Below are 18,942 nucleotides of genomic sequence, written 5' to 3' on the forward strand. Positions count from 1 at the left end.
ACAACTGTCTCAAAGCCACTGCACAATCAGATAGACTCTCCTTCCTTCTGGTTACATTTTTAAAACAAAATTGCTCCGCAATCACCAGAGGTTTTGGTTTGTAGTTAGCTAGCAAAACAAGTTTCAGTTTGTCATACTGCAACGTATTTGGTGTACCAGGTGTGATCAGACTCTTTAATAGTCCATAGATTTCCGCATTGATCACACAAAGAAACACACTGACCTTCTTGTTGTCTTTAATGTCATTTGGAAATGTCCATAGCTCCAAACACTCAAGATAACTTTCGAAATCCTCCCGCGATTCTTTGTACTCGTCCAATCGTCCGACTTGCATAGTAGCCATTTCTCCATTGCTACTGTTATCTTGGCGAATATCCTCGTGTCCGTGAAATATCAGTTTCTTCTATATTTTCTTCCTGCCAGGTGCACACCTGCTCCATTTATAATCCACATGTTTGTTATTTTGAATCCATCGTCACCATTTTTGTGGTACTTTACATTTTTATCACCTAATAATAACCAGACAGGCGAGAGGAGCTCAGTTGGGAAACTTTACTAGTCCTAAACATGGTAGTACAACACAGGGGCATGTTTGAGGCCGCACGTTCTATCAACGTATCAAAGTTAAGAGGTCACAGGATTAATCAATCAGGTAAATTATCATTCTATCTAGGCAGATTACCATGTTAATAGACCAATCTATTACAGTCAACATATGAAGTCTAAAGAATATGGTTTTGTTTTTATGATTAAATGCTGTTCAAATGTCCTATGAATGAAATGAAATTGACATGTGTCTCTCTGTTACAGTACCTACAATTCAGTCCTCAAATGCGAATTGCCATTAAATCTGGAGAGAAACATAAAGGGGTTGTACTCCAATCTGTTTTCATTTTCATGCTGAGAATGTTGTGGTAATATTAGGTAAAACTTAAATATAACATTTTCCAAATGTTCTTGAAATGTTGCGTGAACATCAATAGAATATGATGTTAAATCTAAAACAACTATGCTATGAGCATCATAAAAACTTCAGACATTTCATTCTTATAACATTAAGGTAATGTCTTGTGCAACTTAACTTAAGCAATGTCATCACAACTGATCATATTTTGTAATGTACTCACACTGTTCCCATAACCTAATTACATGTTCTGGGAACATTTAAATAACTCAGAAAAGCTGTTTTGTCAACATTCTGTCAACACCATATTAATGTTTTGTGACCCTGGGAACATATCTCTTGTTACCACAACCTAATGAAACATTCTAGGAACCTTTAAAGAACATACAAAATGTGTTCTGGGAACGTTCTTGTAACATCGGGTATAGGTTTTTTGCACCCTAAAAGAAACATTGTATAATCATCCACACAACTGGACAGTTTTTATTTTTTGGGAACATATCTTTGTGATGTCCGCACAATGTTCTCACCAGACTGTTCCCATAACCTAATGAAACATTCTAGGAACCTTTAAAGAACATACAAAATGTGTTCTGGGAACGTTCTTGTAACATCAGGTATAGGTTTTTTGCACCCTAAAAGAAACATTGTATAATCATCCTCACAACTGGACAGTTTTTATTTTTTGGGAACATATCTTTGTGATGTCCGCACAATGTTCTCACCAGACTGTTCCCATAACCTAATTAAACATTATGGGAATCATTAAATAACAGATTAAATGTGTTATAGGAACGTTCTGGCAACATCGGGCGAATGTTTTATACGTTATGAGAACCTTTGCCATGACTTAACGAATGTTCTGGAAACTTTCACAGGACAAATCTTGGTTTGCTGCGAAAACATTACTGGTACATTGTGTTAATACATTACCTGGAAACCTAATGAGAACTTTTCAGGAATGTTCTGTGGTGCTCTCACAGTCTCACTTCAGCTCTCACAGTCTCACGTCAGCTCTCACAGTCTCACGTCAGCTCTCACAGTCTCACGTCAGCTCTCACAGTCTCACGTCAGCTCTCACAGTCTCACGTCAGCTCTCACAGTCTCACTTCAGCTCTCACAGTCTCACTTCAGCTCTCACAGTCTCACTTCAGCTCTCACAGTCTCACGTCAGCTCTCACAGTCTCACGTCAGCTCTCACAGTCTCACTTCAGCTCTCACTCTGGCTGAATGGAAACTGTGTCTTTTGAATAAATTATGGTTGAATATGGGGCATGTGATGTCATGGCCCCAGTTGCATTTGCAAACAAATACTTTTTATGTGCGAATTCCATGGCCTAATTTGTAGTCCTAAACATAGGGTGAAAGTGAGCAATTGACAGTGAGCTGTGAGCAAAACACCCAGACCGGATGTTAAAGTGGCTTATTAAAATATGGAATTGTATTGAATCAAATTAATCAGAACCTATGATTTGTGGTGCCACTAGTTTAAGTTTAAAAGCCTAGGCCTACTGCTTGCAAAATCACATTTTTCATATAGAAAATGTATGTTTCTTTGCAGGACAAGGATTGTCCTGATTATCAAGAATGCCTGAATGGCTTCACCTTGCTTTTATGGTTGGCTGATGCAAGTTTTACCATCATATTATTTCAGATCTACAGGGGGGCAAATTTCACCATGGCACGGCCCGTGCCGATATGTTGGCACATGACAATTAGAATTGTCAATTCTTGCATTCTATCCATGCTGGCTTTTGCAGGCTACCTGATACATGGAACAGATAGGCGGGAGGGCAAACAGGCTGTGGCCAATTTATTAATGCACAATTTGCCTTAATCCTAGTAAAAAATCACTGTCTCAGGTCAGATAGGATCACCACTTTATTTTAAGAATGTGAAGTGTCAGAATAATAGTAGAGAGAAGGATTTATTTCAGCTTTTATTTCTTTCATTACATTCTCAGTGGGTCAGAAGTTTACATACACTCAATTAGTATTTGGTAGCATTGCCTTTAAATTGTATAACTTTGGTCAAATGTTTTGGGTAGCCTTCCACAAGCTTCCCATAATAAGTTGGGTGAATTTTGGCCCATTACTCCTGACAGAGCTGATGTATCTGAGTCAGGTTTGTAGGCCTCCTTGCTCGCACACGCTTTTTCAGTTCTGCCCACAAATTTTGTATAGGATTGAGGTCAGGGCTTTGTGATGGCCACTCCAATACCTTGACTTTGATGTCCTTAAGCCATTTTGCCACAACTTTGGAAGTATGCTTGGGGTCATCGTCCATTTGAAGACCCATTTGTGACCATGCTTTAACTTCAAGACTGATGTCTTGAGATGTTGCTTCAATATATCCACATAATTTCCTGCCTCATGATGCCATCTATTTTGTGAAGTGCACCAGTCCCTCTTGCATCAAGCACCCCCACAACATGATGCTGCCACCCCTGTGCTTCACAGTTGGGATGGTGTTTTTTGGCTTGCAAGCCTCCCCTTTTTCCTCCAAACATAACAATGGTCATTATGGCCAAACAGTTCTATTTTTTATTTCATCAGACCAGAGGACATTTCTCCAAAAAGTACGATCTTTGTCCCCATGTGCAGTTGCAAACCGTAGTCTGGCTTTTTTTTAATGGCGGTTTTGGAGCAGTGGCTTCTTCCTTGCTGAGCAGCCTTTCAGGTTATGTCGATATAGGACAAATTTTACTGTGGATATAGACACTTTTGTACCTGTTTCCTCCAGCATCTTCACAAGGTCCTTTGCTTCCACTTTTCGCATCATCTCTAGGAGACAGAACGTGTCTTCTTCCTGAGCGGTATGATGGCTGCATCGTCCCATGGTGTTTATACTTGTGTACTATTGTTTGTCCAGATGAACATGGTATCTTCAGGCGTTTGGAAATTGCTCCCAAGGATGAACCAGGCTTATGGAGGTCTACACATTTTTTTCAGAGGTCTTGGCTGATTTCTTTGGATTTTCCCATGATGTCAAGCAAAGAGTCAGTTAGTTTGAAGGTAGGCCTTGAAATACATCCACAGGTACACCTCCAATTGACTCAAATGATGTCATTTAGCCTATAAGAAGCTTCTAAAGCCATGAAATAATTTTCTGGAATTTTCCAAGCTGTTTAAAGGCACAGTCAACATAGTGTATGTAAACTTCTGACCCACTGGAATTGTGATACAGTGAATTATAAGTTAAATAATCTGCCTGGAAACAATTGTTTGAAAAAAGACTTGTGTCATGCACAAAGTAGATGTCCTAACCGACTTGCCAAAACTATAGTTTGTTAACAAGAAATGTGTGGAGTGGTTGAAAAACAAGTTTTAATTACTTCAACCTAAGTGTATGTAAACTTCCGACTTCAACTGTATATTTTTTTAAATGCCATGGAAGCCCAGGCCTGATGACGCCGCTGTGCACACACCCAAACATATACGCACGCACGCACACTTCCTCTCCTCTCTGACTCTCCAATCATTTCTCATCCTTTATTGTCTCTCTCTGCAGGGGGAGTGTCGCAACTTCATCAAGGTGTTATTGAGCCAACATGGAGAACTGTTTGTGTGTGGAACTAACGCCTTCAACCCTCTATGTGCGAACTACACTGTGAGTATCTGTCTATTCAATTCAATGGATTGAAGCTTTATTGGCATGTGTGTGCGTGTTAATACAGCACATACGTACAATTGTGTGTGTTGCAGAGGGACACTCTGGAGATGGTAGGAGAGACGGTCAGTGGGATGGCTCGATGCCCTTATGATCCCAGACACGCTAACGTGGCTCTTTTTGCAGGTACAGGAGTTTCTCTCTTTCTTTTTTTACTTTCACTCTCTTTCAATATATTGGAAAGTAATGACGTAGCACTTTTCACTAGGTCTGTAAAAATGTCCAGGGGGAAAGCATTCAGATGACGAATCAGTCTCGAGACTAGAGCTGTGGGAAGGGACTTGACTAACCTTGTGTTCATGATCAATACAGTGCATGTTTTCGTTGTTCTCTCTCTCTCTGTCTTTCTGTCTCTATCTCTCTCAGAGGGCAGTCTCTTCACCGGTACTGTAACAGACTTTCTGGCGATTGATGCTGTGATCTATCGTAGCCTAGGCGACAGCCCTGCTCTCCGCACCGTCAAACACGACTCCAAGTGGTTTAGAGGTACACTGAAATGGCGTACTTGCATGTGAGTGAATGGGTCAAACACATCTCCGCTGGTGAAGAACGATATTTCCTTAGATCACATAAACACTGCATGATAACCCAAACACTCTAAAGTGGTCTCCATTCCTACCTAAATCCTTGTATCCTAAGAGTGGATAGATAAAAGCGATAGGCTAGCTTAGTGCCTGGTTAGATTCATTGCTTTCATCCAGTCCTGTCAAATCAGAGAGGACCAGACCAACAGATCAAGGACATGAAATCCCATCAGACTAAAACAGAGCGTGTAGCCCTGGAGGTCAGAGACAGAAATGAGTAAATAACTGCTCTGTGCTTGTCACTGATGATAAATTAAACAGGACATTAATTATTAATGGCTGACCCCACTGAAGTGCCATATGTTGTTACAGAGGGGTGTCAGATTAGGTATCGGCAATAAATATACAGCTGTGCGTGGTGGATGGGGATGTATGCGTGCATGCATGTAATGTGGGAGGGGGGATGTATGCGTGTGTGTAATGGCATTTCTCTACTCTTTCTCAGAACCCTTCTTTGTGAGCGCAGTCGAGTGGGGGCCTCATATTTACTTCTTCTTCAGGGAAATGGCCATGGAGTTCCATCACCTGGAGAAGGTACACAGTACACACAAACACACAGAAATTCACAACTATGCACACACAAACGCATGCACGCACACACACAGAAATGGCAATTTGTACATCCCATTTTGTTTATATTGTTTGTCTTGTTTATACTGTGTGTGTGTGTGTGTGTGTGTGTGTGTGTGTGTGTGTGTGTGTGTGTGCCTGTGTGCGTGCGTGCGTGTGTACAGGTGATGGTGTCTCGTGTGGCGAGGGTGTGTAAGGGGGACCAGGGTGGGTCTCAGAGGGTGTTGGAAAAACAGTGGACATCGTTCCTGAAGGCCAGACTGAACTGCTCTGTCCCAGGAGACTCCCACTTCTACTTCAACCTGCTCCACGCCACCAGCCCCATACTCAACATGAACGGCAGGGACGTCATACTGGGACTGTTCTCTACACCGCCCAACAGGTACACGCACACATACTTTCCTGGTTAAATAAAATAAATAGAATGCGCGTATGGACATGGATCTTTCTATAAATAATGGGTCCAATCTGTGACATTGGGATCATAATGTTAAGTTCCACACGTGTACTTAAAGGAATACAGTGCCTTTGGAAAGTCATCAGACCACTTGACTTTTTCCACTTTCTGTTACATTACAGCCTTGTTCTAAAATTGATTAAATAAATAAAAATCTCAGCAATAAACACACAACACGCCATAATGACAAAGTGAAAGCAGGTTTTAGAAACGTTTGCAAATTTATAAAAAAACTAAAACAGAAATACCTAATTTACATACTGTAAGTATTCAGACCCTTTGCTATGAGACTCGAAGTTGAGCTCAGGTGCATCCTGTTTCCATTGATTATCCTTGATATGTTTCTACAACTTGATTGGAGTCCAACTGTGGTCAATTCAATTGATTGGACATGATTTGTAAAGGCACACACCTGTCTATATTAGGTCCCACAGTTGACAGTGTAAGTCAGAGCAAAAACCAAGCCTTGAGGTTGAAGGAATCGTCCGTAGAGCTCCGAGACAGGATTGTGTTGAGGAACAGATCTGAGGAAGGATACCAAAGCATGTCTGCAGCATTGAAGGTCCCCAAGAACACAGTGGCCTCCATCATTCTTAAATGGAAGAAGTATGGAACCACCAAGACTCTTCCTAGAGCTGGCCGCCTGGCCAAACTGAGCAATCAGGGGAGAAAGGCCTTGGTCAGGGAGGTGACCAAGAACCCGATGGTCACTCTGACAGAGCTCCAGAGTTCCTCTGTGGACGGAAGCCTCTGCCAGACGGAAGCCACTACTCAGTAAAAGGCACATGACAGCCCACTTGGAGTTTGCCAAAAGTTCCTAAAGACTCTCAGACCATGAGAAAGAAGATTCTCTGGTCTGATGAAATGAAAATTGAACTCTTTGGCCTGAATGTCAAGCGTCACTTCTGGAGGGAACCTTGCACCATCCCTACTGTGAAGCATGGTGTTTTTCAGTGGCAGGGACTGGGAGACTAGTCAGGATCGAGGCAAAGATGAACAGAGCAAAGTACAGAGAGATCCTTGATGAAAACCTGCTCCAGAGCACTCAGGAGCTCAAACTGGGGTGAAGGTTCACCTTACAACAGGACAATGACCCTAAGCACACAGCCAAGACAACGCAAGAGTGGCTTCGGGACAAGTCTCTGAATGTCCTTGAGCGGCCCAGCCAGAGCCTGGACTTGAACCCGATCGAACGTCTCTGGAGAAACCTGGAAATTGCTTTGCAGCAACACTCCCCATCCAACCTGACTAAGCTTGAGAGGACCTGCAGAGAACAATGAGAGAAACTCCCCAAATACAAGTGTGCCAAGAAGACTCTAGGCTGTAATTGCTGCCAATGGTGCTTCAACAAAGTACTGAGTAAAGGGTCTGAATACTTACAGTTGTTGGAAGTCGGAAGTTTACATACACTTAGGTTGGGGTTATTAAAACTAGTTTTTTAATCACTCCACAAATGTCTTGTTAACAAACTATAGTTTTGGTGGGTCGGTTAGGACATCTACTTTGTGCATGACACAAGTCTTTTTTCCAACAATTGTTTACAGGCAGATTATTTCACTTATAATTCATTGTATCACAATTCCTGTGGGTCAGAAGTTTACATACACTATGTTGACTGTGCCTTTAAACAACTTGGAAAATTCCAGAAAATGAAGTCATGGCTTTAGAAGCTTCTGATAGGCTAATTGACATAATTTGAGTCAATTGAAGGTGTACCTGTGGATGTATTTCAAGGCCTATCTTCAAACTAACTGCCTCTTTGCTTGACATCATGGGAAAATCCAAAGAAATAAGCCAAGACCTCAGAAAAAAAGGGTAAACCTCCTCAAGTCTGGTTCATCCTTGGGAGCAATTTCCAAATGCGCAAGTATAAACACCGTGGAACCACGCAGCTGTCATATGGCTCACAAATAAGACACGTTCTGTCTCCTAGAGATGAACGTACTTTGGTGCGAAAAGTGAAAATCAATCCCAGAACAACAGCAGAGGACCTTGTGAAGATGCTGGAGGAAACAGGTACAAAAGTATCTATATCCACAGTAAAATGAGTCCTATATCGACATAACCTGAAAGGCCGCTCAGCAAGAAAGATGCCACTGCTCCAAAACCACCATAAAAAAGCCAGACTACGGTTTGCAACTGCACATGGGGAAAATATCGTACTTTTTGGAAAAATGTCCTCTTGTCTGATGAAACAAAAATAGAAATGTTTGGTCATAATGACCATCTTTATGTTTGGAGGAAAAGGGGAGGTTTGCAAGCCAAAGCACACCATCCCAACTGTGAAGCACGGGGGTGGCAGCATCATGTTGTGGGGGTGCTTTGCTGCATGAGGGACTGATGCACTTCACAAAATAGATGGCATCATGATCATCATATATATATATATATATATATATATATATATATATATATATATATTTGTGTGTATTTTAAAAATGTGATTTCACCTTTATTTTAACAGGTAGGCCAGTTGAGAACAAGTTCTTATTTACAACTGCGACCTGTCCGAAGATTAAGCAAAGCAGTGCGACACAAACAACACAGAGATACACATGGAAAAAACAAATGTACAGTCAACATAATAGGGGGAAAAAAGATTGATAGATTGATGTTACAGATTGATGAGGGGAGGGAAATTTAGTACATTTTAGAATAAGGCTGTAACGTTACAAAATATGGAAGAATAAGGGGTCTGAATACTTTCCCGAAGGCACTGTATATGCAAATTGGCCCATAATTCTACCTATACAACAACTTAAGCCTAGGACATCCTTTAAGCAGAGTTTATAAAGATATTGATAGTCAAATTCAAGGACTTTAAAAACCTCTTCGGTCTAGGGGGCAGTATTTTCACGTCCGGATGAGAAGCGTGCCCAAATTAAATCTAGTTGTTAAAACTGTTAAATAATGTCTGTGAGTATAACAGAACTGAAATGGCAGGCAAAACCTGAGAAAAATCCATCCAGGAAAAAGAAATTGAGGTCACTCTCTTTTCAATGGGATTTCTATGTGGATCTAGATTTCTGTGGCACTTGCTTGCAGTTCCTATCACTTCCACTAGATAAACAGTCTTTAGAAATTGGTTGATGTTTTTCTTTTGAGTAATGAAGAAGGCTGTTCAGAACAAGGGTCGAGTCTAGTGTACTGTTGTGGTTGGGGCGCGCAACCTGAATCCTCGCTCCACTTTGTTTTCGTCCGGTATGAAAACAGTTTATCCCGTCTTAAATTGTATCGATTATTTACATTAAAAAATACCTAAAGTTGTTTGAAATTTTTAGTTTGTGTTTGTTTGATGGGGTGCTGTCCTCAGATAATCGCATGGTTTGCTTTCGCCGTAAAGCCTTTTTGAAATCTGACACATTGGCTGGATTAACAAGCTTTAATTTGGTGTATTACATGTGTGATTTCATGAAAGTTTAATATTTATAGTAATTTCATTTGAATTTGGCACTGCCATTTCACCGGATGTTGTCGAGGGGTTCCGCTAGCGGAACATCTAGCTGTAACAGGTTTTAAGGGACTTTTCAAGCACTTAATTGTAATTTTCAAGGACCTCAATTGTATGATGTATATAACTGTACATACTGTATAGCCCCCCAACCCAAAAAAAGCATGCAAAAAGTGTAACAAAAAAATAAGTAGGCCATGACCACTAAGAATAATGCATTTTTTGGGGGCCTTGCTGTAACGGTTCTCCTCGTCATCTGAGGAAGAGTAGTCAAGATCGGACCAATGCGCAGCGTTGTATGTGTCCATGTTAATATTTAATAAATCAACTGAACACTTGTCCATGTTATTTATTTAAACTGAACACTATCAAACAAAGAAACAAAAAGCACAACCGAAACAGCTCCGTCAGGTGCAAACCACACTAAACAGAAAAATATAATCACCCACCACTCAAGGGTGAAAAACAGGCTGCCTAAGTATGGTTCTCAATCAGGGACAACGATTGACAGCTGCCTCTGATTGAGAACCATACCAGGCCAAACGCATAGAAAACCAAAACGAGAACAACACATAGAATGCCCACCCCAACTCACGCCCTGACCATACTAAAACAAAGACATCACAAAGGAACTAAGGTCAGAACGTGACACTTGCCGATGTATTGATATTCAAATTATTATTACATTCTAAAATATGTGAGAATAATGTGGACTTGCCTGACTAAATAAATGTAATGCATGCGTGGCCAGTTTTCTGTAGCCTATGTGGCCGATGCAGGCACACATAATAAAACCATGAATAGCAGCGGTACCATGAATATCTCACCATCGCTGTTGTTATAATGAGAATGCAACCAAAAACCAGGTTATTTTTGTAATAGAAGTATTAGTATGGAAAGCCAAGTTGGAACCAGTATTAGATGTTGTCATCCTCATAATCACTGCATGTGATCTTACCGCAACACCGTTCAATTGAAGCGGCAGGAAACAAACTAAAGTTGCTACATCTCTCACAAAACAGATAAAAAATTAAATCAAAGATAATTATAAGGGAGCAGGATCATTTATATATTGGCTACAATAATTACAGACCTTTTTGAGTACCAAAAGGTCTGATTTTCACGCTTGGCCAATTCCAATACTTGAATTTCCGAGCACCAAATTCAAGACTACCTAGCTAACTAGCTAGCTCACAATACTAGCCAACTTAGCTGCGTTGTTCCTTGCATGCGATTGGCTGTGGTCTGGGAGACAAAGATGCCTGTCAGGCATCATTCAGGGCTTAAATGCCCCATGAGAACATTGCATGCAATGTAGCAACAGGGCTCCTTGATGGGGTCCTTATCATGCATCTGAACAAATGAGTGGATGATGTGTGGTACTTTTGATTATCTTGTGATCTTGACAGAACAACTTTTATTGTGTAGTGATCAAGAGATAAATCTGATCTCGACATAACGAGAGATGTATTTGATTTTATTAATATGTCCTCTCTGGACTTCTGTAGTAACAAGTTGTCCAGCTTATGAAACCCTCACTGGTGCCCTAGTTTTTAGAAAGACCCGCATGCACGCACACATGAACACACACAGGCACACGTCATATATCTGATCCATGTCTAATCCTTTCTGCCCCACCTCCCCCCTTCTCTCTCCCTGTCTCTGACAGTATCCCTGGGTCTGCAGTTTGTGTGTTTGACATGCAGCAGTTGGCTAGGGTGTTTGAGGGAAGATTCAAGGAGCAGAAATCTCCAGAATCCATCTGGACACCTGTATCTGATGAGCTCGTACCCAAACCCAGGTACTTTCAACCATAACTCATATTTATCTTTGAAGTATTGTAATGCGATGTTCTATCACATTATGATGCCTTATTTTGACCCTGTTTTCTCTCTGTAGGCCGGGTGGCTGTGCGGTGCAGGGGTCTCAGTTCAGCTCGTCTAAAACTCTGCCAGATGAGGTGTTGAACTTTGTGAAGACTCATCCCCTGATGGATGAGACCATACCCCTGGTGGGGCACAGACCCTGGGTTGTCAAGACTATGGGCAGGTATGACTAAGGATACCCATGGTTACCACTGATTGTTCACTGAAATCCATGTTTGCCCTACGTTGTATACCTGTACTGAAATTGAGCTCACCATCTTCCTCGCTCCCTCTCCCTTCTCACCCCCCCCCCCCCCCCCCCCCTCTATTCTCCCCCTCCATCCCTCTCCCCAGGTACCAGTTGACAGCCATGGTGGTGGACACAGAAGCTGGTCCCCATAGAAACCGTACAGTATTGTTTCTGGGCTCCACGCGAGGGACCGTCCTCAAATTCCTCATTGTCCCGAGTGGAGACAACTCTCCCACACACAGCAGTGTGTTTCTGGAGGAGGTGGAGGGCTTCAACCCTGAGAAGTGAGTACAGGAAGGGAGTTTGGCCACAATCCCTTGTTCTCGCTGCAGTCCTGTGTTTTGTCAGCTCATTATTGTGGAGATTAGCTGTTTAAGTCACTACACTTGTTGCGCCATTGTTTTTTAAAACCTCTCTGTTTTCAAAGGCAGCCTAATGTGAATCCCTATTTTTCTCTGCTGTGACAATAGAAATGAATGAAAATACTATAAAGATGCATCTATGTCTCTCCCTCTCTCGCTCTCTTTCTTTCCCTGCCTCTGTCTCCAGGTGTGGAGAGGACTCTGTCCAGGCCAGACAGTTGTTGTCTCTGTCCTTGGATCGTCCCAGTCACACTCTACTGCTGGCCTTCCCTTCCTGTCTGGTCAGACTACCCACAGCACGCTGCCACCTACACTCACGCTGCATGAAGTGAGTAACACACACACACATTCACAAACACACACACACATTCACTCACACAGGGTTTTGTTTATGGTTTTGGCTAGCCTAACCCTAGCTTGATGTTCACAACCCGGATCAACCCTAACCCTAGCCATAAATAACCCTAACCCTAGCTTAATCAACCCTAATCCTAGTCATAACCCTATGTCCACATCCCGGTTCAACTCTAGCCTCAACAACCACCCTAACCTTAACCATAGCTTTATTTCTACATCCCAGTTAAACCGTAACCCTAATCACAGCCTTAACCCTTACCCTAATCTAACACACACACACACACACACACGCCATCTCCATCAGGCTGATCAGATCTCCATGTGTGTGTGTATGTGTGTGTATTTAGGAGCTGTCTGACTTCCAGAGATCCCTACTGTGGCTGGACCAGAGGCAGCACCTGCTCCTTCCTCAGACCAGGCACACGGTGAGACAGCTGCCCATGTAGACACAGATCTAGGATCAGATGAATCAGTTAATTGTGTATTAATCCATTATTATCTTTTGATGTTATTGTGCTGTGCAGTCGGTTAATCTATCATCTATGTCCTATTGCAGGCTGCCTTTTCAGCAAGACATTGAGTATGGCAACTTCTCCCATCTTGGAGACTGTGGTGGTAAGTACCTTGTCTTTAGCCCTGCAGCTCTGTGGGTAGAAACGGTTCTTTCTTTCACTTAATGCCTGCCCCGCCTAGTGGCTCAATCACGCATTACAAGCGTTTGCTACACAGACATCAATGCAATTCAAGTGTATGTTAATACAAAGTATAATTTTTGTTTGTCATGGTCTCAGTTAAAATCTCAATCACAACCCAAGTGTACATAACATCACAGTGATTCTGCAGTTCATATACTGTGCATTGTATGTTTCTGTTTATGTGTGTATCGAACTTGCATTTACACTGGTGACGGAAGAAGACTGTCATTTGGAGTCTGTCAGCAAGGTGATTAGCTAGTGTGCAATGTCAGGGCTTTGATTTCCCGCTCCTCAGATCAGGGTCCTTCAGAAGCCTCCCAGTATGACTGCTTTTAATTGGTTGCTGGCTTCAATAAATGCATGTTGATCGTTTGAGAGAGGAGTGAATGTCTTGATCAGTGAAGTAAAGCCTTCTGGTTCACAACCCCACAATCCCACAGGACTAAGCCATATTCTGAGTGTTCAGCTGTCAACGACTGTCTGCTACAGTTTGACAAATACTTTTGCCACAAAAACATGTACAAAATAAAAATGAGGACACAACTCAGTATGCAAAACGTTGTGGTGCTCAAAGCTGAGATTCTGGCAGGGCATCAGATAACGTCTTCTCTAAACAAACACATCTCATATCTGTCTTGGTGTCAATCAGGATGTCTCCTTCTCATTAGTAAACTGTTCCAGGACCTGCAATCTGTTCCAACTCAAATTATACACTGCCGTATCATCTGTTTTGTGGCAAATCTATAATCGGAGAGGGTTCTGATTCCAGAACACTACACTACAATCTCATCTGTTGTGTTGTAGTCTATAACCTGCAATCTGTTCTCAAGTCTAAGTCCATCATATTACAATATCATCTCAACTCTGTCATAGATCTATAACCTGTTATACAGTGCCTTTGGAAAGTATTCAGACCTCTTCCCTTTTTCCACATTTTGTTACGTTACAGCCTTATTCTGAAATGTATAAATACAATGTTTTTCTCATCAATCTACACATAATACCCCATTGTGAGAAAGCAAAAACAGGTTTTTCAACATTTCTGCAAATGTATTAAGAAATAAAAAAGTATTCAGACCCTTTGCTATGAGACTCGAAATTGATATCAGGTGCGTCCTGTTTCCATTGATCATCCTTGAGGAACACCTGTTGTAAATTCATCCTTGATGTTGTAAAGATCATCCTTGAGTCCACCTGTTGTAAATTCAATTAATTGGACATAATTTGGAAAGGCACACACCTGTCTATATAAGGTTTCACAGTTGACAATGCATGTCAGAGCAAAAACCAAGCCATGAGGTCGAAGGAATTGTCCATAGAGCTCCGAGACAGGATTATGTTGAGGCACAGATCAGGGGAAGGGTACCAAAACATTTCTTCAGCATTGAAGGTCCCCAAGAACGAAGTGGCCTCCATCATTCTTAAATAGTAGGCCGTCATTGTAAATAAGAATTTGTTCTTAACTGACTTGCCTAGTTAAATAAATAACTAAATAAAATAGAAGAAATTTGGAACCACCAAGGCTCTTCCTAGAGCTGGCCGCCCGGGCCAAACTGAGCAATCGGGTGAGAAGGGTCTTGGTCAGGGAGGTAGCGAAAACCCGATGGTCACTCTGACAGAACTCCAGAGTTCCTCTGTGGAGATGGGAGAACCTTTCAGAAGGACAACCATCTCTGCAGCACTCCACCAATAAGACCTTTATGTTAGAGTGGCTAGACGGAAGCCACTCCTCAGTAAAAGACACATGACAGCCCGTTTGCCAAAAGGCACCTAAAGGACTCTCAGACCATGAGAAACAAGATTCTCTGGTCTGATGAAACCAAGATTTAATTATTTGGCCTGAATGCCAAGCATCACATCTGGAGGAAACCTGGCATCATCCCTACTGTGTAGCATAATGGTGGTGGCATCATGCTGTGGGGATCTTTTTCAGCGGCAGGGACTGGCAAAGATGAATGAAGCAAAGTACAGAGAGATCCTTGATGAAAACCTGCTCTAGCGCAATCAGGACCGCTGGCCTCCCCAGAAAGGCTACATCCTCGGCAGCCAGGGCATGGTCCCCGCACCTCCATCCTCCATGCCGACCCCCAACGGCCAGCAGTATGTGGCCCAGCACCACACCCCCGGGCCGGGCAGGGCTCAGCTGAGAGGGGAACTGGGGAAAGGAGAGCTACACGTCTGGAGGAAACCTGGCATCATCCCTACGGTGAAGCATGATGGTGGCGGCATCATGCTGTGGGGATGTTTTTCAGCGGCAGGGACCGGCAAAGGTAAAGATGAATGAAGCAAAGTACAGAAAGATCCTTGATGAAAACCTGCTCTAGAGTGATCAGGACCTCAGACTGGGGCGACGGTTCACCTTACAACAGGACAACGACCCTGAGCACACAGCCAAGACAACGTAGGAGTAGATTCGGGACAATTCTCTTAATGTCCTTTAATGGCCCAGCCAGAGCCCGGACTTGAACCCGATCTAACATCTCTGGAGAGACCTGAAAATGGCTGTGCAGCGACGCTCCCCATCCAACCTGACAGAGCTTGAGAGGATTTGCAGAGAAGAATGGGAGAAACTCCCCAAATACAAGTGTGCCAAGCTTGTAGCGTCATACCGAAGAAGACTCGAGGCTGTAATCGCTGCCAAAGGTGCTTCAACAAAGTACTGAGTAAAGGGTCTGAATATTTATGTAAATGTTATATTACATTTCTTTATTTTTAATACATTTGCTAACATTTCTAAAAGCCTATTTTTACTTTGTCATTATGGGGTATTGTGTATAGATTGATGGAAGGGGGGAAACTATTTATTTAATTTAATTTAGAATAAGGCTGTAACGTAACAACATATGGAAAAGGCAAAGGGTCTGATTTACTTTCAGAATGCACTGTATGTCACTCTCTAGAACCTGACCTCCTCTAGTTCCAGAACTTTTTTTTTCCTAACTCAGATATAGGCCAGTTTACTGCAGTTAGCCTGTTCCATAGAGAGTGGTGAAAGCATGAAGCCACACCCAGAACTATGGGTCCAGGGCCTGGCAGACATCTGCTGTGTCTGTTCAGATGGGAGTGATTAGAGCGGTGGAAATATTTACCAAAATAAATGATGTATTTTAGGGAGAAACTCACTGGCCAGCCCAGATCCTTCCTGAACACAGAATGGAAATTTTGAGCGGAGTCTGTTTTAGTGTTTTCCCTTCTTACTGATGACAAGTGCAGCTTTCAGCCCAGCCAGCAGAACCCCAAGGATGTGCTGGAGAAAGCACCGAAAAGGATAAGGAGATGCCTATCTTCTGCAATTTTACAATGTTATGATAGATTACTGTAACACAGAATAAGATTATGCTCTTGGATAATAAAATATAGCAATATCATCTTTGAGATCCGGCAAATCATGTTTAGATCTAAACGTGACAATAACGAAAGCATGGAGAGGGTCATGAAGGAGAATGGAAATGAAAAAGTAGAGGAGACTGAAGGACTGTAGAGTGAGAAGCTGTTCATGCTGTAACGTTAAGTGGATTTGATCTTCTCTCTTGCCATTAACCGTATGATTCCTTTCATCTCCCCTCTCCCCTTCAGGTGTCATACAGCAGAGTCTGCTGGTCGAGCCGGAGAGTCTGGTCTCCCTCAACCTGCTGGTGGCGTCTGCAATCTCGGCCTTCACCATCGGGGCGATGCTATCAGGCCTGGCCGTCTGCTGGATCATGGCCCACAAGCCCAGCAACCGACGCCAAGCTAGCAACTCCAGCCAGTCCAGCATCCAGCGCCGGGAGAGGGGGATGTTGACGTCAGGAGGAGGGATGGGAGGATCGGTCCTTAGTGTGACCCGTCAGGGAGGAGGGGATAGACCTTGTTCTCAGGGCGGGGAGACCCTGTTTGTGATGCCCAACGGTTGGGTGAAGTCAGGGGAGCTGGACCCAGGGTTCTTGCCCACGCCAGAGCACACGCCCCAGCAGAAGAGACGCGGGCTCAGGCTTTCTGATTCTGGATCAGGGGGGTGGGACAACAGCCAGACCTACCTGGCAGGGAGCACCATGGGGCTGGCATCCCCTTGCCCTCTCCCTTGCCCCCCACACCCCTCCACTGCTGTCTACCTGACCACCAGACTCTTCCAGGGTGGAGGAGGTGGGAGACATGGGGGTGAGGAGCGAGGAAGAGAAGGAGAGACGCCTCGCCAGCACTACGTGTGCCTCAGCAAGCCTTGGGGGGAGAAGGGGAGGAGTGGGACCCCAAAGTCGGCACTTCGCAAGTCAGCAGGGGAGTACGTGTACCCCATGACCCCCCAGGACTCCCCGAATAGGAGGAGGGTGGTGTCAGCCCCCAGCGCCCACATGGAGTTTGGGGAGCCCCTGCCTCTCCGCTGGCCTCCCCAGGAAGGCTACATCCTCAGCAGCCAGGGCATGGTCCCTGCACCTCCATCCTCCATGCCGACCCCCAACGGCCAGCAGTATGTGGCCCAGCACCACACCCCCGGGCTGGGCAGGGCTCAGCTGAGAGGGGAACTGGGGAGAGGAGAGCTGGGGGAGCTGGTGGATCTCAGCCAGCTGCTGAGTAAGAAGAGTTCCAATGAGAGGACTCACAACGGCCAGTGAAAAAGAGAGTGAAAAGCAGGGAAGGACCCCAGCCACTGCTTAAGACCATATCAGTCTCTTTCTACATCTCTCTCCTTCTCTCTGTTCTACCTTTTCTCTCCCTCCCTCTCTCTTTCTTTCTCTCTCTGTCTCTGTCCCTCATTGTCATTCAGTCCTCCTGATATCTCTGTATCTCACTAGGGGACTCCTGAGGCTGTTCTATCTGTGATTGGTTACTCCTGCTTGGCTGTGATTAGCCAGAGAAAATGAGGTTGTTGTTGTGTCTGCCTATCTACTCAAGCTGCTTAAAGAGGGGAGGAGGCGAGAAAGAGAGAATGGAGAGCGAGAGTGAGGGATTGAAAGAGAGGTGAGAAAGAGGGAAAAAGAGAAGGGAAGGAAGAGTTTGCTAGACAGTGGAATTCTTACAACGAAAACATGCTGAGAGAGAACCATAAGCAGGAAGCTACATGCAAAGAGACCCAGAGACAGACACTTGCCGACAGCCTTACCTGTGCTTCAAACAGGCCAAAAAGGACTACCAAACAACATGGCCACTATCAGGTGTCAGAAGACGAGACCTAGGAGACTTCATTCCTACACAATGCACTCTGTCCACCTTCCAGTACAGACTGAGTGGCACTCACACATGAATTAGAAAGATATTACTTTGAAGAATCTTGCTGAAGGTGAATGAAACAGACACTGTTCAGCCTCAGTGTGCAGGAAAACACTGAGGTCATTCTGACTCTGACTCTGAACGTGAAGAGAATGCCTGATGAAGAGTGTCGAAAGGAAGCGGCAATAAAGATTTAATAGCCTGCCCTCCAGCAGCCTCCTGACACAAACACACACACACACACACACACACACACACACACACACACACACACACACACACACACACACACACACACACACACACACACACACACACACACACACACACAGAGAGAGAGAGATTTACAGCTCAGTTTTAATAAGTCTGGTCAGGGGGCCATATATTCCCAGTGTATGTGAGGTGAGAGGGGCCGTACTGTACTGCTCCTAACCTGCCTCACTGGAACCATGGGACTATAACCCACTTTTACTGAGTTACGGGAAAGGAGGAGAGTCGGACTGGAATGTCAGCACTATTTCTGCCAACCAGGCGTTCTCTCTAATGACGCCATTTCATCCATCCATCCACCCCATGTTTTTTTTAATGGCAAAT

At 43.7% G+C, this 18,942-nt stretch overlaps 1 protein-coding gene across 1 annotated transcript in view; it reads left to right on the forward strand.

The window, feature by feature from the left end:
* The window catches only part of LOC139377410 (semaphorin-6B-like), a 45,497-nt gene extending 27,740 nt beyond the window's left edge, over positions 1-17,757 (forward strand). Inside the window, exons 5-16 of the mRNA XM_071120438.1 lie at positions 4,415-4,513; positions 4,609-4,699; positions 4,940-5,059; positions 5,603-5,691; positions 5,892-6,109; positions 11,305-11,436; positions 11,535-11,684; positions 11,855-12,034; positions 12,300-12,440; positions 12,817-12,894; positions 13,026-13,084; positions 16,741-17,757. Coding sequence (XP_070976539.1) covers positions 4,415-4,513; positions 4,609-4,699; positions 4,940-5,059; positions 5,603-5,691; positions 5,892-6,109; positions 11,305-11,436; positions 11,535-11,684; positions 11,855-12,034; positions 12,300-12,440; positions 12,817-12,894; positions 13,026-13,084; positions 16,741-17,753 — 2,370 coding nt within the window. The 3' untranslated portion in view covers positions 17,754-17,757. The remainder of the gene's footprint in view (positions 1-4,414; positions 4,514-4,608; positions 4,700-4,939; positions 5,060-5,602; positions 5,692-5,891; positions 6,110-11,304; positions 11,437-11,534; positions 11,685-11,854; positions 12,035-12,299; positions 12,441-12,816; positions 12,895-13,025; positions 13,085-16,740) is intronic.
* Positions 17,758-18,942: the final 1,185 nt, after the last annotated feature.

The sequence above is a fragment of the Oncorhynchus clarkii genome, chromosome 20 (genome assembly GCF_045791955.1).
Source record: "Oncorhynchus clarkii lewisi isolate Uvic-CL-2024 chromosome 20, UVic_Ocla_1.0, whole genome shotgun sequence".
NCBI lineage: Eukaryota > Metazoa > Chordata > Actinopteri > Salmoniformes > Salmonidae > Oncorhynchus > Oncorhynchus clarkii.